We start from the raw sequence: 18990 nt of genomic DNA on the forward strand, positions 1-18990 counted from the left end.
TGAATGTAAGTGGACGAAATGCTCCAATCAGAAGACTTCTTGCTTCTTTAAACTTCCAAATACTGATAATTATTTTATTTGTTCTGATCTATGTGTACTGAGAAGGGTGGGCAAGGAGTGTGTCTTTTTCTGAGCAGGGGTTCCATAGTTGTATTCTCTAATTCCCAACTTTAGGAAGTGTAGAGTTTATGTCTACACACATATAATGAAATATTAATGATGTCTAATATTTTCTTCTGTAAGAATAAAAGATAAAGTTCCCTGGATAACTCATGGTTACATCAGAGGTAATTAGAGTTTGACAAACAGAAAAGCCCTACTAATCTAGACTTTTATACACAGCAAAAATGAAGATGAAATAAACTCATTTGTATGTCTCTCAAACAAAAACTTGAGAGAATTTGAGGAAGGAAAGCTTCCAAATTCGTTCTATGAGGCCAGCATTACCCCAATACCAAAACCAGACAAAGACACTACAAAAAAAGAAAACTACAGGCCAATATCTCTGATGACCATAGATGCTAAAATCCTCAACAAAAGGCTGGCAAAACAAATCCAACAACACATTTGAGAAATCATTCATTATGATCAAGTAGGATTTATTTGAGGGATGCAAGAGTGGTTCAATATTTGGAAGTCAATCAATGTGATGTATCACATTAACAAGAGGAAGGATAAAAACCATATAATCATCTCAATAGATGCAGGAAAAGCATTTGACAAATACACCATCCATTCATGATAAACTTTCAATAAAGTGAGTTTAGAGGGAATATACCTCAATACAATAAAGGTCATTATGAAAAACCCACAGCTAACATTATAGTCAATGGTGAAAAACTCCAAGCTTTTCCTCTAAGATCAGGGATAATACAAGGATGTCTACTTTCACCACTTTCTTCCACTTTCATTCAACATACTATTGGGAGTCCTAGGTGTAGTAATCAGACAAGAAAAAGAAATAAAAGTCATCCATATTGGTAAGGAAGAAGTAAAACTGTCACTATTTGCAGATGACATGATACTATATATAGAAAACACTAATGACTCCATCAAAAAACTATTAGAACTGATAAATGAATTCAGTAAAGTTTCAGCATGCAAAATTAATATACAGAAATCTGTTGCATTTCAATTCACTAATAACAAAGTTGCAGAAAGATAAATTATGAAAACAATCCCATTTATAATTGCACCAAAAAGAATAAAATAACTAGGGATAAATTTCACCAAGGAGGTGAAAGCTCTATACTCTAAAAACTGTAAGATATTGATGAAAGGAATTGAAAACAACACAAATGGAAAGATATATAATATTAATGGATTGGAAGAATTAATATTGTTAAAATGTCCACACTACCTAAAGCAATCTACAGATTTAATGCAATCCCTATCAAAATACCAGTAGTATTTTTCACAGAATAAGAACAAATAATCCTAAAATTTGTATGGAATGACAGAAGACCCAAATAACCAAAGCAATCTTGAGAAAGAAGAACAAAATTGGAGGTGTCACAATCCCAGATTTCAAGATATACTACAAAGCTATAGTAATCAAAACAGTATGGTACTGGCACAAAAACAGACACACAGATTAACAAAATAGGATTAAAAGCCCAGAAATAAACCCACACCAGTATGGTCAATTAATCTACAATGAAAAAGTCATTGTAGAAAAAAGACTGCCTTTTTTTTTTTTTTTTTTAATTTACTTCCAAGTTAGCACATAGTGCAACAATGATTTCAGGAGTAGATTCCTTAACGCCCCTTACCCATTTAGCCCTTCCCCCCTCCAACAACTCCTCCAGTAACCCTCTGTTTGTTCTCCATATTTAAGAGTCTCTTACGTTTTGTCCCCTTCCCTGTTTTTATATTATTTTTGCTTCCCTTCCCTTGTGTTCATCTGTTCTGTGTCTTAAAGTCCTCATATGAGTGAAGTCATATGATATTTGTCTTTCTCTGACTAATTTGGCTTAGCATAATACCCTCTAGTTCCGTCACATAGTTGCAAATGGCAAGATTTCATTCTTTTTGATTGCTGAGTAGTACTCCAGTGTGTATGTGTGTGTGTGTGTATATGTATATGTATATCTCACATGTAACACACACACATACACACACACACACACGCATATATATGTATACACTACATCTTCTTTATCCATTCACCCATCAGTGGACGTTTGGGCTCTTTCCATACTTTGGCTCTTGTTGATAATGCTGCTATGAACATTGGGGTGCATGTGTCCCTTCGAAACAGCATACCTGTATCCCTTGGTTAAACATCTAATAGTGCAATTGCTGGGTCGTAGGGTAGTTCTATTTTTGATCTTTTGAGGAACCTCCATACTGTTTTCCAGAGTGTCTGCACCAGCTTGCATTGCCACCAACAATGCAAAAGAGATCCTCTTTCTCCACATCCTTGCCAACATCTGTTGTTGCCTGAGTTGTTAATGTTAGTCATTCTGACAGGTGTGAGGTTGTATCTCATTGTGGTTTTGATTTGTATTTCCCTGATGATGAGTGATGTTGAGCATTTTTTCATGTATCAGTTGGCCATCTGAATGAAAAAACTGCCTTTTTATTAACTGGTGCAAAAGAATGAAACTGGATGACTTTCGTATACCATATACAAAAATAAACTCAAAGTAGATTAAAGACCTTAATATGAGACTTTTAACCATAAAAATCCTAGAAGAGAGCACAGCAATAATGTCTCTGATATCAACTGCAGCAACGTGTTTCTAGATATGTCTTCTGAGGCAAGGGAAACGAACAAAAATAAACTATTTGAAATACATCAAAATAAAGAGCTTCTGCACAGCAAAGGAAACAATCAACAAAACAAAGAGACAACCTACTGAATGGGAGAAGATATTTGCAAATGACATATCTGATAAAGAGTTAGTATCCAAAGTATATAAAGAGCTTATACAACTCAACACCAAAAGAAACCCCAAATAATCCAATTATAAAGTGGGCAGAGTACATGAACAGACATTTCTCCAAAGATGACATATGGATGGCCAACAGACACATGAAAAGATGCTCAACACCATTCATCAGCAGGGGAGTGCAAATCAAAACCACAATGAGACATCACCTCACATGTGTCAGAATGGCTGGTATCGAAAAGACAAGAAATAGCAAGTGGAGGAAAGGAAACCCTTGTGCACTGTTGGTGGGAATATAAATTGGTGCAACTACTGTGGAAAACAATATGGAGATTCCTCAAGAAATTAAAGATACAAATATCATATGATCTAGTAATTATACCACTGGGTATTTGCCCAAAGAAAACAAAAACACCATTCAAAAAGATGTATGCACTCTTATGCAGCATTATTTATAAGAGATAAGACATGGGAACAATTCAAGTATCTATTAATAGATTAATGGATAAAGAAGTGGTATACACACACATACAGAGGAGTATTACTTGGCCATAAAAAAGAATAAGATTTTGCTACTTGTGACAACATGGATGGACCTGGAGGGTATTATGCTATGTGAACTAAGTCAGACAGAAAAAGACAAATACCAGATGATTTCGCTTATATATGGAATCTGAAAAACAAAACAAACAAACAAGCGAAACAGGCTACCATACAGAACCTAAAGACGGTAGCAAACGTTGTGGAAGAGACAGAAAAGAAATAGTGAGAATCTAAGACCTGACATCATTTGAATCCTGAAGCCTAATGCACATGATGGCTAATTCCACCACTACATGTTTTAAAATAAACATACAGTAAAATTGATTTCACTTTTGCTGTACAGTTCTATGAGTTTTAACCTATGTGAAGATTCATATAAGTAACATTGCAATCAGGATACAGAAGAGTTCCATTCCTCACCCTAAAACTGCCCTGTTCCTTTGTAGTCTTGGCTACCAACCACCCCACCCCTTAACACTGATAATCTCTGCTCTGTTCTCAATCACTGTAGTTTTATCTTTTCAAGGCTGTCAAATAAATGGAATCACATACTGTACAACTTTGTAGATTTTCTTCATTCGGCACAATGCCCTAGAGATTTGTGCTCATTGGGGATTTTCCAGATATGTTGAGATTTTTTTTTTGTTATTGATTTCTAATATAATTCCATTGCAGTCAGAGAATATAACCATAAAATTTCAGTCCATTGAATTGCATTGAGACTTGTTTTATGGCCTAGCATATGGCCTACCACTTGCTGAGTATTCCTTCAATGAGAAGAAGAAGATATTTGTAACTATTAGGGGGAAAAAAGAGTAAAGCAGGGATCAGGAGTGGTAGTAAAGAGCATCGCACCACTTAGTTTGCATTTACAATGTGCCAAGAAGCATTTTGAGTCCTTTACGTATACTGTAAGTAGCAGGACCTGTTTGAAAAACTGCACATGGTTTGGCATCTCAGCAGAGCAGAGTGGGTGTAAATTAGGGAGTAGTTGAGGCAGAAAATTTAGAGAATAATCAAAGGGCAGATTTGAAGAAGTCTTGTGTTCCATACTACGAAGTGATAATTCCGAACCGAGGGCCATGGGAATCTGCTGAAGGATTTAAAGTGGCACATCACCTGATCAGGTAGGTTTTGAGAAACTTCACTTGGAGAACAGTATGGACGATGGAAAGAGAAGATCTGTCACAGGCCTACAATAATTGTCCAGGTGAATGATTCTTTTGGGAAGAAATATATGAATTAACACACTAGGAATCTTTTTGACAGGTACACATAGGTCTCTGCGACGCATTATTATGTGAAATGTCTCTAGTGAATCATTACCATCGACTTTCTATTGTTGGAAACATGCTTTAAATGTATACTAGGAAACAAGCTCACCAAGACCATAGCTCTATAATATGTAAAAAGTGTTTTGGTATGGAATAAACTGGTACTTAAGTTGTGGGTATAAGTGTTCAAGGCAGGAACTCCTGCAAGCACCTTCTGTGGGCAGCTGTTCTAAAGTTCTTTGAAGCTCTTCAAATAGTACCATGCTGTCTCTATAAAAAAATTTTCCCTTCTGTTTCCAAGCTTGCCTTTCAGGCAGTACTGTTAAGAACAAAGAAAAGTAGAAACAAGGACATTTAATTCCTCAAGATGATTATTTGCCTTCTGTAGACGAGGCCTGAAAAATGTAAGACATCTGCTGTAATAAATAACTTTCAACAGTACATTTCAGTTTATAGGGAATGCGCTTTATATTTCATATCTAACTAATACAATTCTACGCCCTGGAATTTTATTTAAATGTATGTCAGATCAAGAGAGGCAGTAAGATTTCTTTAAAAAATAAGGTTATAATGATTCAAAATAGCAAACACTTTTACTGTATGCAGTTGGCATTGTTCTGTTTCTTTCATGTATAAACTAAATTAGTCCTCATAACAATCCTAAGATGTATTTACTATTATCATTCCCATTTTATTTTTTTAATTTTTTAAAATTTTATTTAAAAAATAAAAGAGAGACCTTCTTCACTCCCTCTCTTTCTCAAAATAAATGAGAGAACTTTTTTTTTTTTTTTGTAAAAAGGAAAAATCCAAGTAAGTTAAATCCTATTTAACATATAGTGTAATAATGGTTTCAGGAGTAGAATTTAGTGGTTCCTCACTTACATATAATATCCAGTGCTCATCTCAACAAGTGCCCTCCTTAAATGCCCATCGCGTATTTAGCCAACCCCCCTCCCCCGCCCCACACCCCTCCAACAACCCTCAGTTTATTCTCTGTATTTAAGAGTCTCTTATGGTTTGCCTCTGTTTTTATCCTATTTTTGCTTTCCTTCCTCTATGTTCAGCTGTTTGGTTTCTTAAATTCTACATATGAGTGAAATCATATGATATTTCTTTCTCTTATTTCACTTAGCAAAACTACATTCTAGTTCTATCCACATTGTTGCAAATGGCAAGAATTCATTCTGTTTGATTACTGAGTAATATTCCATTGTAGATACATAGCACATCTTTATTCATTCATCAGCCAATGGATGTATGGACTCTTTCCATAATTTGGCTATTGTCAATAGCACTGCTATAAACATTGGGGTACACGCGCCCCTTCAAAGCAGCATTTTGTTGTATCCTTTGGATAAATACCTAGTAGTGCAATTGCTGGGTCATAGGGTAGCTGTATTTAATTTTGGGGGTTTTGGTTTGTATGTCGTTGATGATGAGTGATGTTGAGCATCTTTTCATGTGTCTGTTAGCCATGTGGATGTCCTCTTTGGAAAAGTGTCTGTTCATATCATTCCCATTTTAAAAATGAGGACATTGAGGCAGAGGTTAAATTACTTGACCCCAAATCACATGACTAGTTAAGTGACAGAGATTTGGACCTACACAATTTGCCTGTAGAAACTGTGTTCATTATAGCATGACACTGCCTCTTGCCTCTGATTTATTAACTTTAATAGATTAGTGAATTTGCATATTCAAATTGCTCTGACCTGGAATTTCAATGTATCACAATCAGCTATGGGGAGATTAATTACAGTGATTAATACAAATGTGAAGAGTATAGCAAGTTGAAGTCATGATCATGCAGAAAGTAATAGGAAAAAGGATGGGGGCATCTGGGTGGTTCAGTCAGCTGAGTTTCCGGTGAGTTCAACCCCGGGGTTAGCAGCGCAGAGCCTTCATAGAATTCTCCCTCTTCATCTCTCTCTGCCCCTACCCGCTGTCTCACTCTCTCTTTCCCTCTCTCAAAATAAATAAGTAAACATTTTTTAAAGGAAAAAAAAATTGCCAGCCAATATGCACTGATGTTACTGTTATTTTCAAGTTTGTTTCTTTTCTTTTCTAAAATGCCCACTAAGACTACAAGCATCATCTGGGTGGGTTCCACCTTTCTCGCCTTTTTTTTTTTTCCATAACAATCTCTGTATATAGCATGGTGCCTGGTACTGAGTGGACATTCAAATACTTGACCTACTGCAGATCTACCGGTCTCAGGGAATGCTCTTCCAGATACCTTTCACCTGCTTTGATTAATTTAGTTATTTTTGGTCCTTTTTAAGATTACAGAAGACTTTAATAAGCTTTCATTGTTAAAAATTAAAAAAAATACATAAAGAGATAATAACAAAGCTCGAAAATCCACTTTTCAAATCACCAACACATACTCTTTTCCAGTTGGCCTCTGTCTTGTTTAACGTAATTTGAGTTCTCTTTCTATGCATTTACATGCACACATGCACAAACGTGTTTACATAAAAGTATAAAGGTAACCACAAGTCGACATTATTCGGCAACTGCCTTCTGTCAGTTTCTCATGTCTCCATAAATGTATTTCAGTTTTGGGGCGCCTGGGTGGCTTGGTCGGTTAAGCATCTGACTTCGGCTCAGGTCATGATCTCACGTCATGATCTCACTGTCCTGAGTTCGAGCCCCCGTCACTGACTGCTCAGAGCCTGGAGCCTGTTTCAGATTCTGTGTCTCCCTCTCTCTCTGCCCCTCCCCTGTTCATGCTCTGTCTCTCTCTGTCTCAAAAATAAATAAACGTTAAAAAAAATGTATTTCAGTTTTAAAAACAGCTATCTAGTATTTCGTAATATGTATATATTAAACTTTATGTAATTATCCTCTATTGATGGGCATTAAGATCATTTCCTGTTAATATATATTAAAAACCATGCAGCAATGAACACTGCTGTGTAAACATCTGTATACCTGTAGAATTACAGGGTAACACAGATCTCTATTTGCGGAAAAGCCCAGTTAGTCAGCATTTTGGAACACATTTAAATAGTGCTTCTTGTCCGCCCCCGCCCCCCCGGCCTATTTAAGAAGAGGGGACGCGGGATAGGTTAGAGCAAGGTAAGCAGAGTAGTAAAATGCCTCCCTGGGGTGTTCGCGAAGTAACTCCTCTCACACACCGTTTTTTCTTCTCAAGATCAATCAGCACAGGACTTGCAAGAGAAGAGCGGCAAGAACTCTGATGGGGGGGTGGGGGTGGACAGGGAGGGCATTGGCAATTTGTGCTTCTTGTGAGAAGCACCTGGACAGCGACATCCTCGAGGACCACGCCCTCCTGTTAAGCCACTAGTGCGTCAATTTTGCCCTTCTTAGGCTAGACTGATGGAGCAACTCCCCAGGTATTAAAAATGACCTGGAGACACCAGGGATAAGTCAAAGGCACCGATGTGTCTTCAGATGTGAAGCGAACGGCGGTGAGGACCAAGTCCCGACCGTAGGACGCCTCGAGCACCGCCGCCGCAGCGGCCGCCTCCGGCCGCCGCGGACGACTCGCTTTCCCAGCGGCCCCCGCGGCCCATAGGGCCTTGAGCCGGGCCTGCCCTCGCGAGCGGGGGCGGGGCCGGGGCCGGAAGTCACGTGCCTCGACAGCCGCCCGGGTGAGGCTGCCTCGGTCGCCCAGTCTGGTTGGGGCTGTGACTGTGGGAGGCGCCGGGGTGATGGCGGTGGAGACTCTGTCCCCAGACTGGGAGTTCGACCGCGTTGACGACGGCTCACAGAGTAAGGGAGCGCCAGGGCAAGGGCTGCGGGTGGATGCTCGCCGGCCCGCCTCAGCCCCCCACCGGCGGCGCTCCTGCGGGAGGGCTCTGCGTCGTGGTCGCCGCGCAGCCGTCCAGTTCGGGACACTTGCTGCCCCTTGAAGTGTGAGAGGGACGCGCCCTCGGGCGTTGCTTTCGGGGTTGGGGCTCCAGCGGCGGTGGGTCAGGCCGGCCGGGTCAGGGCTCAGCGTCCGGGGCGGTGGCTGTCCCGAGGAGCCCGTGGTGCCCGGGGCAGCAGGCGTCCCCTCTCCGCTACCCAGGGCCGGGCGGGGTGCGTCCAGGGAGGCCCAGCAGCCCGGGGAGCCGAGGCTGGCCCTGCCTGTGGCCTCTCGGGGCTTTCGCCACATGTGCGGAGTGTGCAGTTCTAGAACGGGCTGAGTGAGGTCCGGGTTCCTGTTTTCGCTTTCCTGTTTTTCTACTTTTCTTCCAATCAACTTTTGGAAGTTTGAGGATTTTTTCTGCATGTTCTTACAGCGTAGAAGACAGCGGAAAAGCACTCTTCACGCGGAAAAAATAAACGAGCGCGTGCCAGTTTGCCTCCTTCCGTGCCTTTTATTTACAAGTAGCGTTTTTCAGAGATGTTCTGTAGCTTCCGTTGCACCTAGAAAGGTTGCAAAAATTAAGCAACTTATATTTCATAAAATCGAGTCGTTTCGTTTCTAACTTGAAAGTCCAACCCCCAAAACCAAAGGTAGAGACCAAATAATTATTTCAGTCAAACTCTACTTAAGATTAATTCAAATTGGTAATGCTTCTTATCTGTAGTGCTGTTAATCTGTTTAAGTGATACGAGGGATTGAGACCTCCCGCTGGTGAATTTGTTTCTTAATGCAGTTTTCCCAAAAGGTGAATGTAATTTTTAAAAATTACACGTGAACCCTGCCTAACTTTACAAAGAAAAAAAAATCATGTGTACCAACTTACATGTAATTAAGTAAGAAGCATGAGCTCAATTCATAAATGGTTTGCAGTTTGTCATAAAACATTCCATAAGTTAGGAGCTCTTATGCAGCATAAAAAAAAATCTTGGTGGTAATGACAGAGTCCTTCAACTTTTTTTGTGGAGAGGATTTTGTATTTACTGTTATAAAGTGAACTGTGCCTTGTCACGTATGAGGTTTCATGGACAGAGGCCCCTTACTCTAGTATCTTCAAAAAACTGTAATGAAAATATATTGCTAGGTTTGAAAATGGTTCAACTGAGAGTAGGATGATCGGATTCAGTCAACAGACATTTTCTGCATCCTAGGAACTGTATAAAGTATTAGGGCTGCAGAGATTACACAAAGAATGTTGAGATGAGCATGTAAATACGTTTTTGGATTTTATTCTTGAGGAATCGCCCTGGATTTCTTCAAATCTTTTTATCATAACTTTGTACTAATTTTACAACTATTGATTATTTTATCAGCAAGGAGCTTTAATGTTCTTTCAGGTTATCAGTTGCCCATTGCTTTGTGAATTCCCAGACTAACTGCCACCATGCTTTTCTGGCATTGTCATGAAGAACTCATTTGCTGGTTAAATGCATGTAATTGAGAATTAGGCATGTATTTGGGATTTCAAGAATCTCTCACAGTTTTTAAATTTATGAGTCATATCTAGATTGTCTTTTAAAATTGACTAGGTTGGGGCGCCTGGGTGGCTCAGTCGGTTAAGTGTCCGACTTCGGCTCAGGTCATGATCTCGCGGTCCATGAGTTCGAGCCCCGCGTCGGGCTCTGTGCTGACAGCTCAGAGCCTGGAGCCTGTTTCGGATTCTGTGTCTCCTTCTCTCTGTGACCCTCCCCCGTTCATGCTCTGTCTCTCTCTGTCCCAAAAATAAATAAACGTTAAAAAAAAAAAATTTAAAATTGCCTAGGTTACTCCTGCAGTCAGATAGGAACCTCACTGAATGGAACTGAGAACTGATCCACCTGATCTAGATCTCAGGCTCTGAGCATTAGTTGCAAAATAAGGGAGATTGAAGAGCTAGGTCTTTTATCCTTAAAACATAATTTATCTTAGAGTTACTTTGCATTGCTAATTTGAGAGAAAAATTTTAGTTTTTTTTTTTTTAGAAGACAACGACTGAATAGTTATTCACATCAATAAAAGAAACTGAATTGGATTTGCTGTCTTTGGAATAAGTAATTAATTCTTATGTATAAGATAGAATATCTCCTTTTAGTATTAATTTTGATGACTAGACATACTTTTATTGTCCAGTTGATTCCACTGACCCCTTAGAGTCATCTATTGTGTAAATTATGTAAATATTACCACTGTATTCTATACTCAGTGTTCTTCATTTGGCTTTTCCAACTCTATTATGATAGTGAAGTCATTAAAATATCTTGGTGAATTTTGGGCGTTACAGAAATAACATGATAGAGCAGGTCTAAAACCGTTTTTAAAAACAATATTTAGATGTATTTAAAAAATTTTTTTTCATGTTTATTTATTTATTTAAAAAAAATTTTTTTTTTAATGTTTATTTATTTTTGAGACAGAGAGAGACAGAGCATGAACGGGGGAGGGTCAGAGAGAGAGGGAGACACAGAATCTGAAACAGGCTCCAGGCTCTGAGCTGTCAGCACAGAGCCCGACGCGGGGCTTGAACTCACAGACCGTGAGATCATGACCTGAGCCGAAGTCGGACGCTTAACCGACCAAGCCACCCAGGCGCCCCCATGTTTATTTTTGAGAGAGACAGAGTGTGAGCGGGGAAGGGGCGGAGAGATGAAGACACAGAATCTGAAGCAGGCCTCAGCCTCCGAGCTGTCAGCACAGAGCCCCTTGTGGGGCTCGAGCACACGAACTGTGAGATTGTGACCTGAGCCGAAGTTGAATGCTTAACCGACTGAGCCACCTAGGCACCCCTGGATGTATTTTTAGACAGTAGTTTACAGTCTAGAGAATTAAAAATTACCTTTTTAAATTTTGCTTCTATGACAACAGAGATTTTTGCGCCTGATACAGGTCTTTATTTTTTTTGCAAAAAAGTTATGACTAAAATATAGGATCAAGATGTTGAGCTATTGAAGGCATTATTCACATTATTTATGGGGTAAATAGGACAACAAATTTTTCATAGTACTTTAAAGTTGTAGTTTAAATGTGGTATTACTGTATAACATGCACAGCTTTTAAAATTACTATTTGGAAAAGATGAAAAGCTGAATTATTGTTTAATTTTGAAACTTTATTTTCAAGACGTCCAGACATTCCAAAGTAATACATTTAAAAATGCTTAGTAAGTACTTTGCTGTGACTTTTGAGATTATTTGAAGTAAATGTCCTGTAATTCATTACTTGTACTTCTTACATACTATTTTAAAATTTAAATTTAGAAATTCATGCTGAAGTTCAACTTAAGAATTACGGGAAATTTCTTGAGGAATATACATCTCAACTGAGAAGAATTGAGGATGCATTGGATGATTCAATTGGTGATGTTTGGGATTTCAATCTTGATCCAATAGCATTAAAGGTTTGATTTTGTTTTATTTTTAATTTATGTGTGTATTTTCAGGACATACTATATCTTGAAAACATAATTTTAAAAAATGGAATATACAGTTGGCCCTTGAACAATGTGGGGGTTAAGGGCACTGACTTCCCATGTCATTGAAAATCTGCATATAACTTTTGACTCACCAAACTTCACCTCCTGTGGACCAGAAGCCTTACCAATAACATAAACAGTTCATTGACACATATTTTGTCTGACACATATTTTGACACAAATTATGTATTATATTCTTACAATAAGCTGGAGAAAAGAAAATGTTATTAAGAAAATCATGACGAAAAATACATTGACAGTACTGTACTGTGTTTATAAAAAAATGAATCCACATGTAAGTGGACTCACACAATTCAAACCTGTGTTGTTCAGAGTTCAACTGTATGTTTTTATTATTTGGAATCTAGAGAACTGAAACTTGGAGGAAAAATTGTTAATTTCTTCATCTCTAAGCCATGCAGTTGGGTTTTTTTCGTTTTTTTTTTTAAATGAATGACACAAACCTCTTTGAGGTAGCCTTTGTTTTTCACCAAGAAAATGAAGAGGGTTGGAATAAAATATTCAAGCTTTATTTTTTCCTTATTGAGATTATTTTATGTGCAGTGAAATACATAGATTTACAATATACTGTTCGGTGAATTTTGTCAAACATCCATATCCATGTAACTCTAATGAAAACATAGAAGATTTCCATCATTTCCCCTTATGCTATTTAGAGGATCTTAATGTGGGAGTACTGGCTTTTTTGGTTTACTTTTTAAGTTTTTTATTTAAATTCCAGTTAGTTAACATATAGTGTAATACTAGTTTTAGTAGAATTTAATTTGGGAGTAATTTCTTAATGCACAAAATAAGGCATTCCTGCTCTGTTCCATTTTCAGATCATTCTGTCTTGTTTTATCTTTGAAACTGTAATCGGTTACCACTTAATAATTAACATTTACTGAGCATTTGTTATGTACTAGACACTGCCCTCAGTTACATATTGACTTTTTCAGTAACAGTTTTCTTGAAATTCACACATCTCACAATTTTTGGAATTCACATATCGTATAATTCTTTGTTTTTTTAGTGTATTCACAGAATCCTGCAGGTATCACTAGACTCAATTTTAGAGCATTTTCAACACCCTCAAAAGAAATCCTATGCCCCTTAGCAGTCACTCCTGATCTAGTGTGGTGTTAGTGCTAAGTACAGGGTTCAACGCAAGTTTGAATAGAATAGATAGGGCTAGACTCAATTTGTGTATTCAAAATTTCAGTGATTTTTTTCAAATTAAAAAGAAATGTTCTTTCCCTCTGTTACTATAGCTTTTGCCTTATGAACAGTCTTCCCTTTTGGAACTCATAAAGACTGAAAACAAGGTACAGATTTCTAAACCTAAAAATCTTATTTTTTTGAAATGTTTAGTTATCTGCTATAACTTATATTTTTTATGTTTTTACACATGAAACTAGGTCTTGAACAAAGTCATTACTGTTTATGCTGCACTTTGTTGTGAAATCAAGAAATTAAAGTATGAGGTAATTATTTGTACTCTTAAGATGTTAAAAACATGATATAAAAGCAAATATGTGCTTACATATACAGTGTATATAAAGATTTATTGCATGTTGAATGAATTGTTTATTTAAAGTAATAATAATAGTGATTACCATTCACTGAGTGTGCTTTCTGTGTACCAGACACCATAGGAATCCTGTTCGTACATAGAATGAAAGGCAGATAGTATGAGGAATAGATGAGGAAACAGATGAGCTTAAAGAGGATGTCACTTGCCTAACATTTTACTAGTGGTAACTGTTTGAGTCTGGGTCTGCATACCTTCAGAGTCTGTGTTATCTGCCACATATACTAGCTTTCTAGATATAATTGACTTTTTAGCCTTTTTTTTTTTTTTTTTTTTTTTTTTTTTTTTTTTAAAGTGAGCTCCATGCCCAGCATGGGGCTTGAAGTCACCACCCTGAGATTAAGAGTTGCATGCTCTACTGACTGATCCAGCCAGGCATCCCAAGATATAACTGATTTAAAAAAGAAAAAAAAAAGCTTTGGATTTTTAATATGCTTTGTATTACCTTACCCATGGGTCATTAAAACTCTGGTAGAAGTTGGTAAACTTCCTCTTTTTTTCTGTACCCTTTTGATACCATGCGGTTGCTTTCTCTTCTCATGAACTAGTGGGAGGATGTGGGACAATTAGAATGGTTAGAAAAGACAAAGGCAAGGGTAAAGAAATTAAGAGATAACTTTGAGTATTAATGATATCTTTGGTAGTCTAAAGATAAATTGAATTTACCTGTTTTGTAAGCAGTTTTTGAATTTAAGTGAATTTGTATGTGATGTAGTCCTCTGATTATTATTAAATATGGATAACTAAGAGAGCCTAGGAATTTAAAAACAAAATAGCAACCTTTAAAATTATTTTATTTTTTTTTAAACAGGCTGAAACTAAATTTTATAATGGTCTCTTGTTTTATGGAGAAGGAGGTAAGTTTTAAAATTTTACATCGTAATGTCATAATGCCTTTTTGACATTGAAATGAACAAAAAGTTGACAATTCTAGGACTACCATGATTATATAATGTATTAATGTGAGAAAAGAAATATTCAGATTTTTTGTTGGTTTATTTGTTTTCATAAGCAGATGGAAAAAGCCTGAGTGATGAAGCAGCAGCAAATTCTCTAAAATCTATTTGTGATATTTTTATAACTTACAAAGCACCGTGGCTAGATAAGGATTTTCCTTGAATTCACTAAATAGTGAAACAGATGATTGTTTTAACTGAATCATTAATGATTGTCTCATTTTTCTTTTCAGTATAAACATTCTGTTTTCAATAGTATGCAGTTTAGAAGATATACTAATAAAAGTTGTATTTATTTTTCTTTTTGGGTCTTGACTAAGTTTAAACTAAAAAATTGAAATATGACTCTTTATGTTGCCCTTTAAAGCTACAGATTCCAGCATGGTGGAAGGTGATTGCCAAATTCAAATGGGAAGATTTATTTCATTTTTACAGGTAACTAGTTTTGACTTTTTGCTGTTTTTTTCTTTTTTTTCTTAAAGTTTGGGTAGATTACACTCAAAAAAGAGTTCAAATGCTAAGAACGTGTACTGTGAGAGTAAGACACTTAGTTGGTATTGAATTATAGTTAAGAGGTCATAATTCCTGAAAGATTTTCATAGCATTTTATGGAAATCAGGTATCAAAGTAAGTTTGTTTCTTTCTTTCATAATTTCATTTGTGGACAATTTGTCACCATGCCTTTTAAAATAATTTAAACTTTGGGGTCCTTGGGTGTCTCAGTTGGTTGAACGTCTGACTTTGGCTCAGGTCATGATCTCGTGGTTGGTGAGTTCGAGCCCCGCACTGGGCTCTGTGCTGACAGCTCAGAGCCTGGAGCCTGCTTCGGAGTCTGTGTCTCCCTCTCTCTCTGCTCCTCCCCTGCTTGCTCTCTGTCTCTGTCTCTCTCAAAAATAATAAACATTAAAAATAAATAAAAGTTGGAGGGCTGAAAGAAAAGAAGGTGAGAAAGAATGACATCTTGCCATTTGTAGCAATGTGGATGGAACTAGAGTGTATTATGCTAAGCAAAATAAGAGAGACAGATACATGATTTCACTCATGTGGAATTTAAGAAACACAACAGATGAACATAGAGGGAGGGAAAGAAAAATAAGATAAAAACAGGGAGGCAAACCATAAGGGACTCTTAAATACGGAGAACATACCGAGGGTTGCTGGGGGTGAGGAGTTAAGTGGGTGATGGACATTAAGGAGGGCACTTGTTGGAATGAGCACAGGGTGTCATATGTAAGAGATGATGGGTTCTACTCCTGAAGCCAGCACTACCCTGTATGTTGAGTAACTTGAAAGTGCATTTAAAAAAGTTAAAAGAAGATAGGTTATCCAGAGAAAGCAGATACCACCTCTGCATCAAGGGAAAAAAGGGAAAGGGTTGGGGTTGCCAGAATCTGGGAGTTTGGAGCAGGAGCCCTGTGGAGTTAGTGGTCATATCTATGAAGGAACCAGCGCTGCCTGGTGGGCTGGTACCTCTGAGACAGCAACATGGGGTTGGTTCTGTAGTGCTGAAAGAAGCTGAAGGCTGGAGCAAACTGCCGTTGATGGGGTGGACTGCTCTTGTCTGGGTTTTATTGATAAAATCAGCAAGAAGTAGGGGCGCCTGGGTGGCTCAGTTGGTTAAGCATCCAGCTCTTGATTTTGGCTCGGGTCACGATCTCATCGTGGTGAGATTGAGTCTCTCGTTGGGCTCAGCATGGAGCCTACTTGGGATTCTCTCTCATGCTCTCTCTCAAATAACTTAAAAAAAGAAAAAGCAAGAAATAGAAAGAATGTCCTTTTCCTGCCCTCTAGTGTCCTTTTAGTGCCACCTGTTGACAGAACCTAATGGGAAACCTTCTGACAGGAGTCTAAGAAATGTAATTTGCAGGGTCCCCAGTGAATGTGTCAGTTTCTCTGTCTAGTTTTATCAAATTTCACATTTCTTATTTTCAGGATATTCTGTATGGTGCATACAAGTTTAAAATTGTTAATCATTCTTTGTAAGTTGAATCTTTTGTGTGGTAACCCTGTTTAACTATAACAATTACATATGTAATATATGATTGCATAAGGATGTGTTATAAACTATAGCTCTGATATACTAACAAACTCTATTTTGTCTGATATTATCACTGTCCCAGCTCTGTTTTAGTTAACATTTTCTTGATTTATTTTTTTATATTCTCTCAACCTTTCAGTATCGTTATGTTTGAGTTGTGATTCTTTAAAGTCACATGTATCTGGATTTTGCTTTATTACATGATCTGAAAATCTGAAGATCTCTGTCTTTTAATTGGCTAATTCTATTTTATTTAAATAGTCTATTATTTAAATAGACTTGTTTCTTCCTTTTTTATTTTGTGCTATTTGTCTGAATTTTCTGTTCTTTGCTTTTATTGAACTTTTAGAAGTTTAAATAAGAAAGGTAAAACTAGAGCTATTTAAAAAAAATTTTTTTTAATGTTTATTTTTGAGAGAGAGAGAGAGATAGAGTGCAAGCGGGGGAGGGGCAGAGAGAGAGAGGGAGACACAGAATGTGAAGCAGGCTCCAGGCTCTGAGCTGTCAGCACAGAGACCGACGCGTGGCTCAAACTCATGAACCATGAGATCGTGACCTGAGCCAAAGTTGGACGCTTAACTGAGCCACATAGGCGCCCCTAAAACTAGAGCTATTTAAGTAAAATTGAAATGCATTATTTATTTTTGTTTTCAAACATTTAAAATTGTTTTTGGATCTCATTGACAGCTGCATAAAATTAAAATTTTAAACCTTCAACAAGTGTTTCATAAGCCCTAGCATATGTTAGGAACTGTTCTTGGTGCTGGGGATACAGCATTGCACAAAACCAACAGAAATTCCTGCCCTTGTAGAACTTAAAATTTAGCCACAGATTTAATCAGGCTTTAAATACTTTTGCATACCAGTTGTTTTTTTAGGTTTAAGCGTTGAGAGCTTCTGAAAAGAAATTTTCAGAAGGTATGGGACATGGTAGATGCAGATTAATTTTTTCATGACAAACATATGCCTGCAGTCAGTAGTATTTCCCTTTCTGTGTACCAAATCTGTTTATAGATGAGGTTAAGGGTCATAAGCATTTGAAGTTATTTCAGAGTGACTTCTGGAGAGCCTTTCCCTCATTGTCCTACTTCCTAAAATGCCAGCTCTTGAGCTTCTTCGTTCAGGTGTTCATTTTTTTATTCACTTCACGGGACAGAACTTTATTGAGAAGCACTTGAGGGTTAGTCACCATGCTGGACAGTGGATACTTAAAGAAGGAATAAGATAGTCTCTGTTATTTAAGAATTACATGAGTAACTAAAGTATAATCTTTAAAATAAAAGTATGAATGAAATGCTGTGGGGACAAAGCAGTAGAAATGACTTTGGGATGCAGGAGAAGGGTTAAGGACTGCTTACTTGAAGGATGTTTGGAATTGTCTGTCTGCAGGTTAACTGGAAATTTTACTGGAAAACTGTTTTGTTTTTGTTTACCATTGTTACCATAAAATAGAGAAATGGTGACATTTAAAAAGCAACTATGTAACATATACTCAACTTGTCATTTCAGGAACTATCTTGTTTTGTGACGAGGTGCTATGAAGTGGTGATGAATGTAGTCCATCAGTTGGCTGCCCTCTATATCAGTAACAAGTAATGGATTTTGTAAATATTTGTGCATTTATAATAGAGATGCAGGGAATGTTTTTCTAAAACTAGCCAGTTACCCGAAATAATTTTTCATTTGTTTACTTATTCTTTCATTCATTTATTCAGCATCTTTTGAAGATGCATGATGTTTCGAACAGTACTTGATGTGTATAATACATAGGTTAATAAGACAATTTCTACCATGGTAAATGATGTTATCTCTCTGAATAAGAATGTTGACAGAATAAACTTAAATTTGATTATATAGAAAAGGCTAATATGGAATTAGAGCTTGTACCAAATTTTCTCCCATTATTTCTCCTTTACATTGTTTCCTGGCTTATTAGAATTACATGGGTCGTTTCTACAACTGCAGAATCTGGCGGAGTGGTGCCAGGGAATCTACACTGAAAAAGATTTTGGTTTTACTCAGTTGATCTTGCAAGTTTGAGAACCACTGTTCTAAATCAAGAAGAATAATCAAATTTTTATAGAGCCCTTACTGTTCTTAGTACTACAGAGTAATATCTCACATTTGATTAATTCTTTATACTTAAAAACTTTCCCATTTGCTATTTAATTATAATCTTACAGGAACTTTGTTTAGGTATATGACAAAGGGTTCTCAATTATGAGAAGCATCTGAGACCCAGAGGAATTCTATAAGATTCCATAGCAATTGAGATGCTGTTCTTTTGATCACCAGGTCCATTCATTGTTGTTCTTAGTATACCAGAATGCATCTTAACTGTTGCTATGAACTGGAAGACTGTGTTAACT

General features: G+C 37.2%; 1 protein-coding gene across 3 annotated transcripts in view; it reads left to right on the forward strand.

Moving 5' to 3' along the window:
- The first annotated feature begins 8336 nt into the window (after window positions 1–8336).
- The window catches only part of WASHC4 (WASH complex subunit 4), a 59991-nt gene continuing 49337 nt past the window's right edge, over window positions 8337–18990 (forward strand). For 2 of the 3 annotated variants that reach the window (XM_042993073.1, XM_042993074.1), the window contains exons 1-7: window positions 8337–8452; window positions 11822–11961; window positions 13308–13361; window positions 13455–13520; window positions 14439–14484; window positions 14951–15018; window positions 18131–18213. In XM_042993073.1, the coding sequence (XP_042849007.1) occupies window positions 8392–8452; window positions 11822–11961; window positions 13308–13361; window positions 13455–13520; window positions 14439–14484; window positions 14951–15018; window positions 18131–18213 (518 nt within the window). In that variant the 5' untranslated portion in view covers window positions 8337–8391. The remainder of the gene's footprint in view (window positions 8453–11821; window positions 11962–13307; window positions 13362–13454; window positions 13521–14438; window positions 14485–14950; window positions 15019–18130; window positions 18214–18990) is intronic. The other variant, XM_042993075.1, reaches the window with a different exon arrangement.

This window comes from Panthera tigris, chromosome B4, assembly GCF_018350195.1.
Source record: "Panthera tigris isolate Pti1 chromosome B4, P.tigris_Pti1_mat1.1, whole genome shotgun sequence".
Taxonomy (NCBI): domain Eukaryota; kingdom Metazoa; phylum Chordata; class Mammalia; order Carnivora; family Felidae; genus Panthera; species Panthera tigris.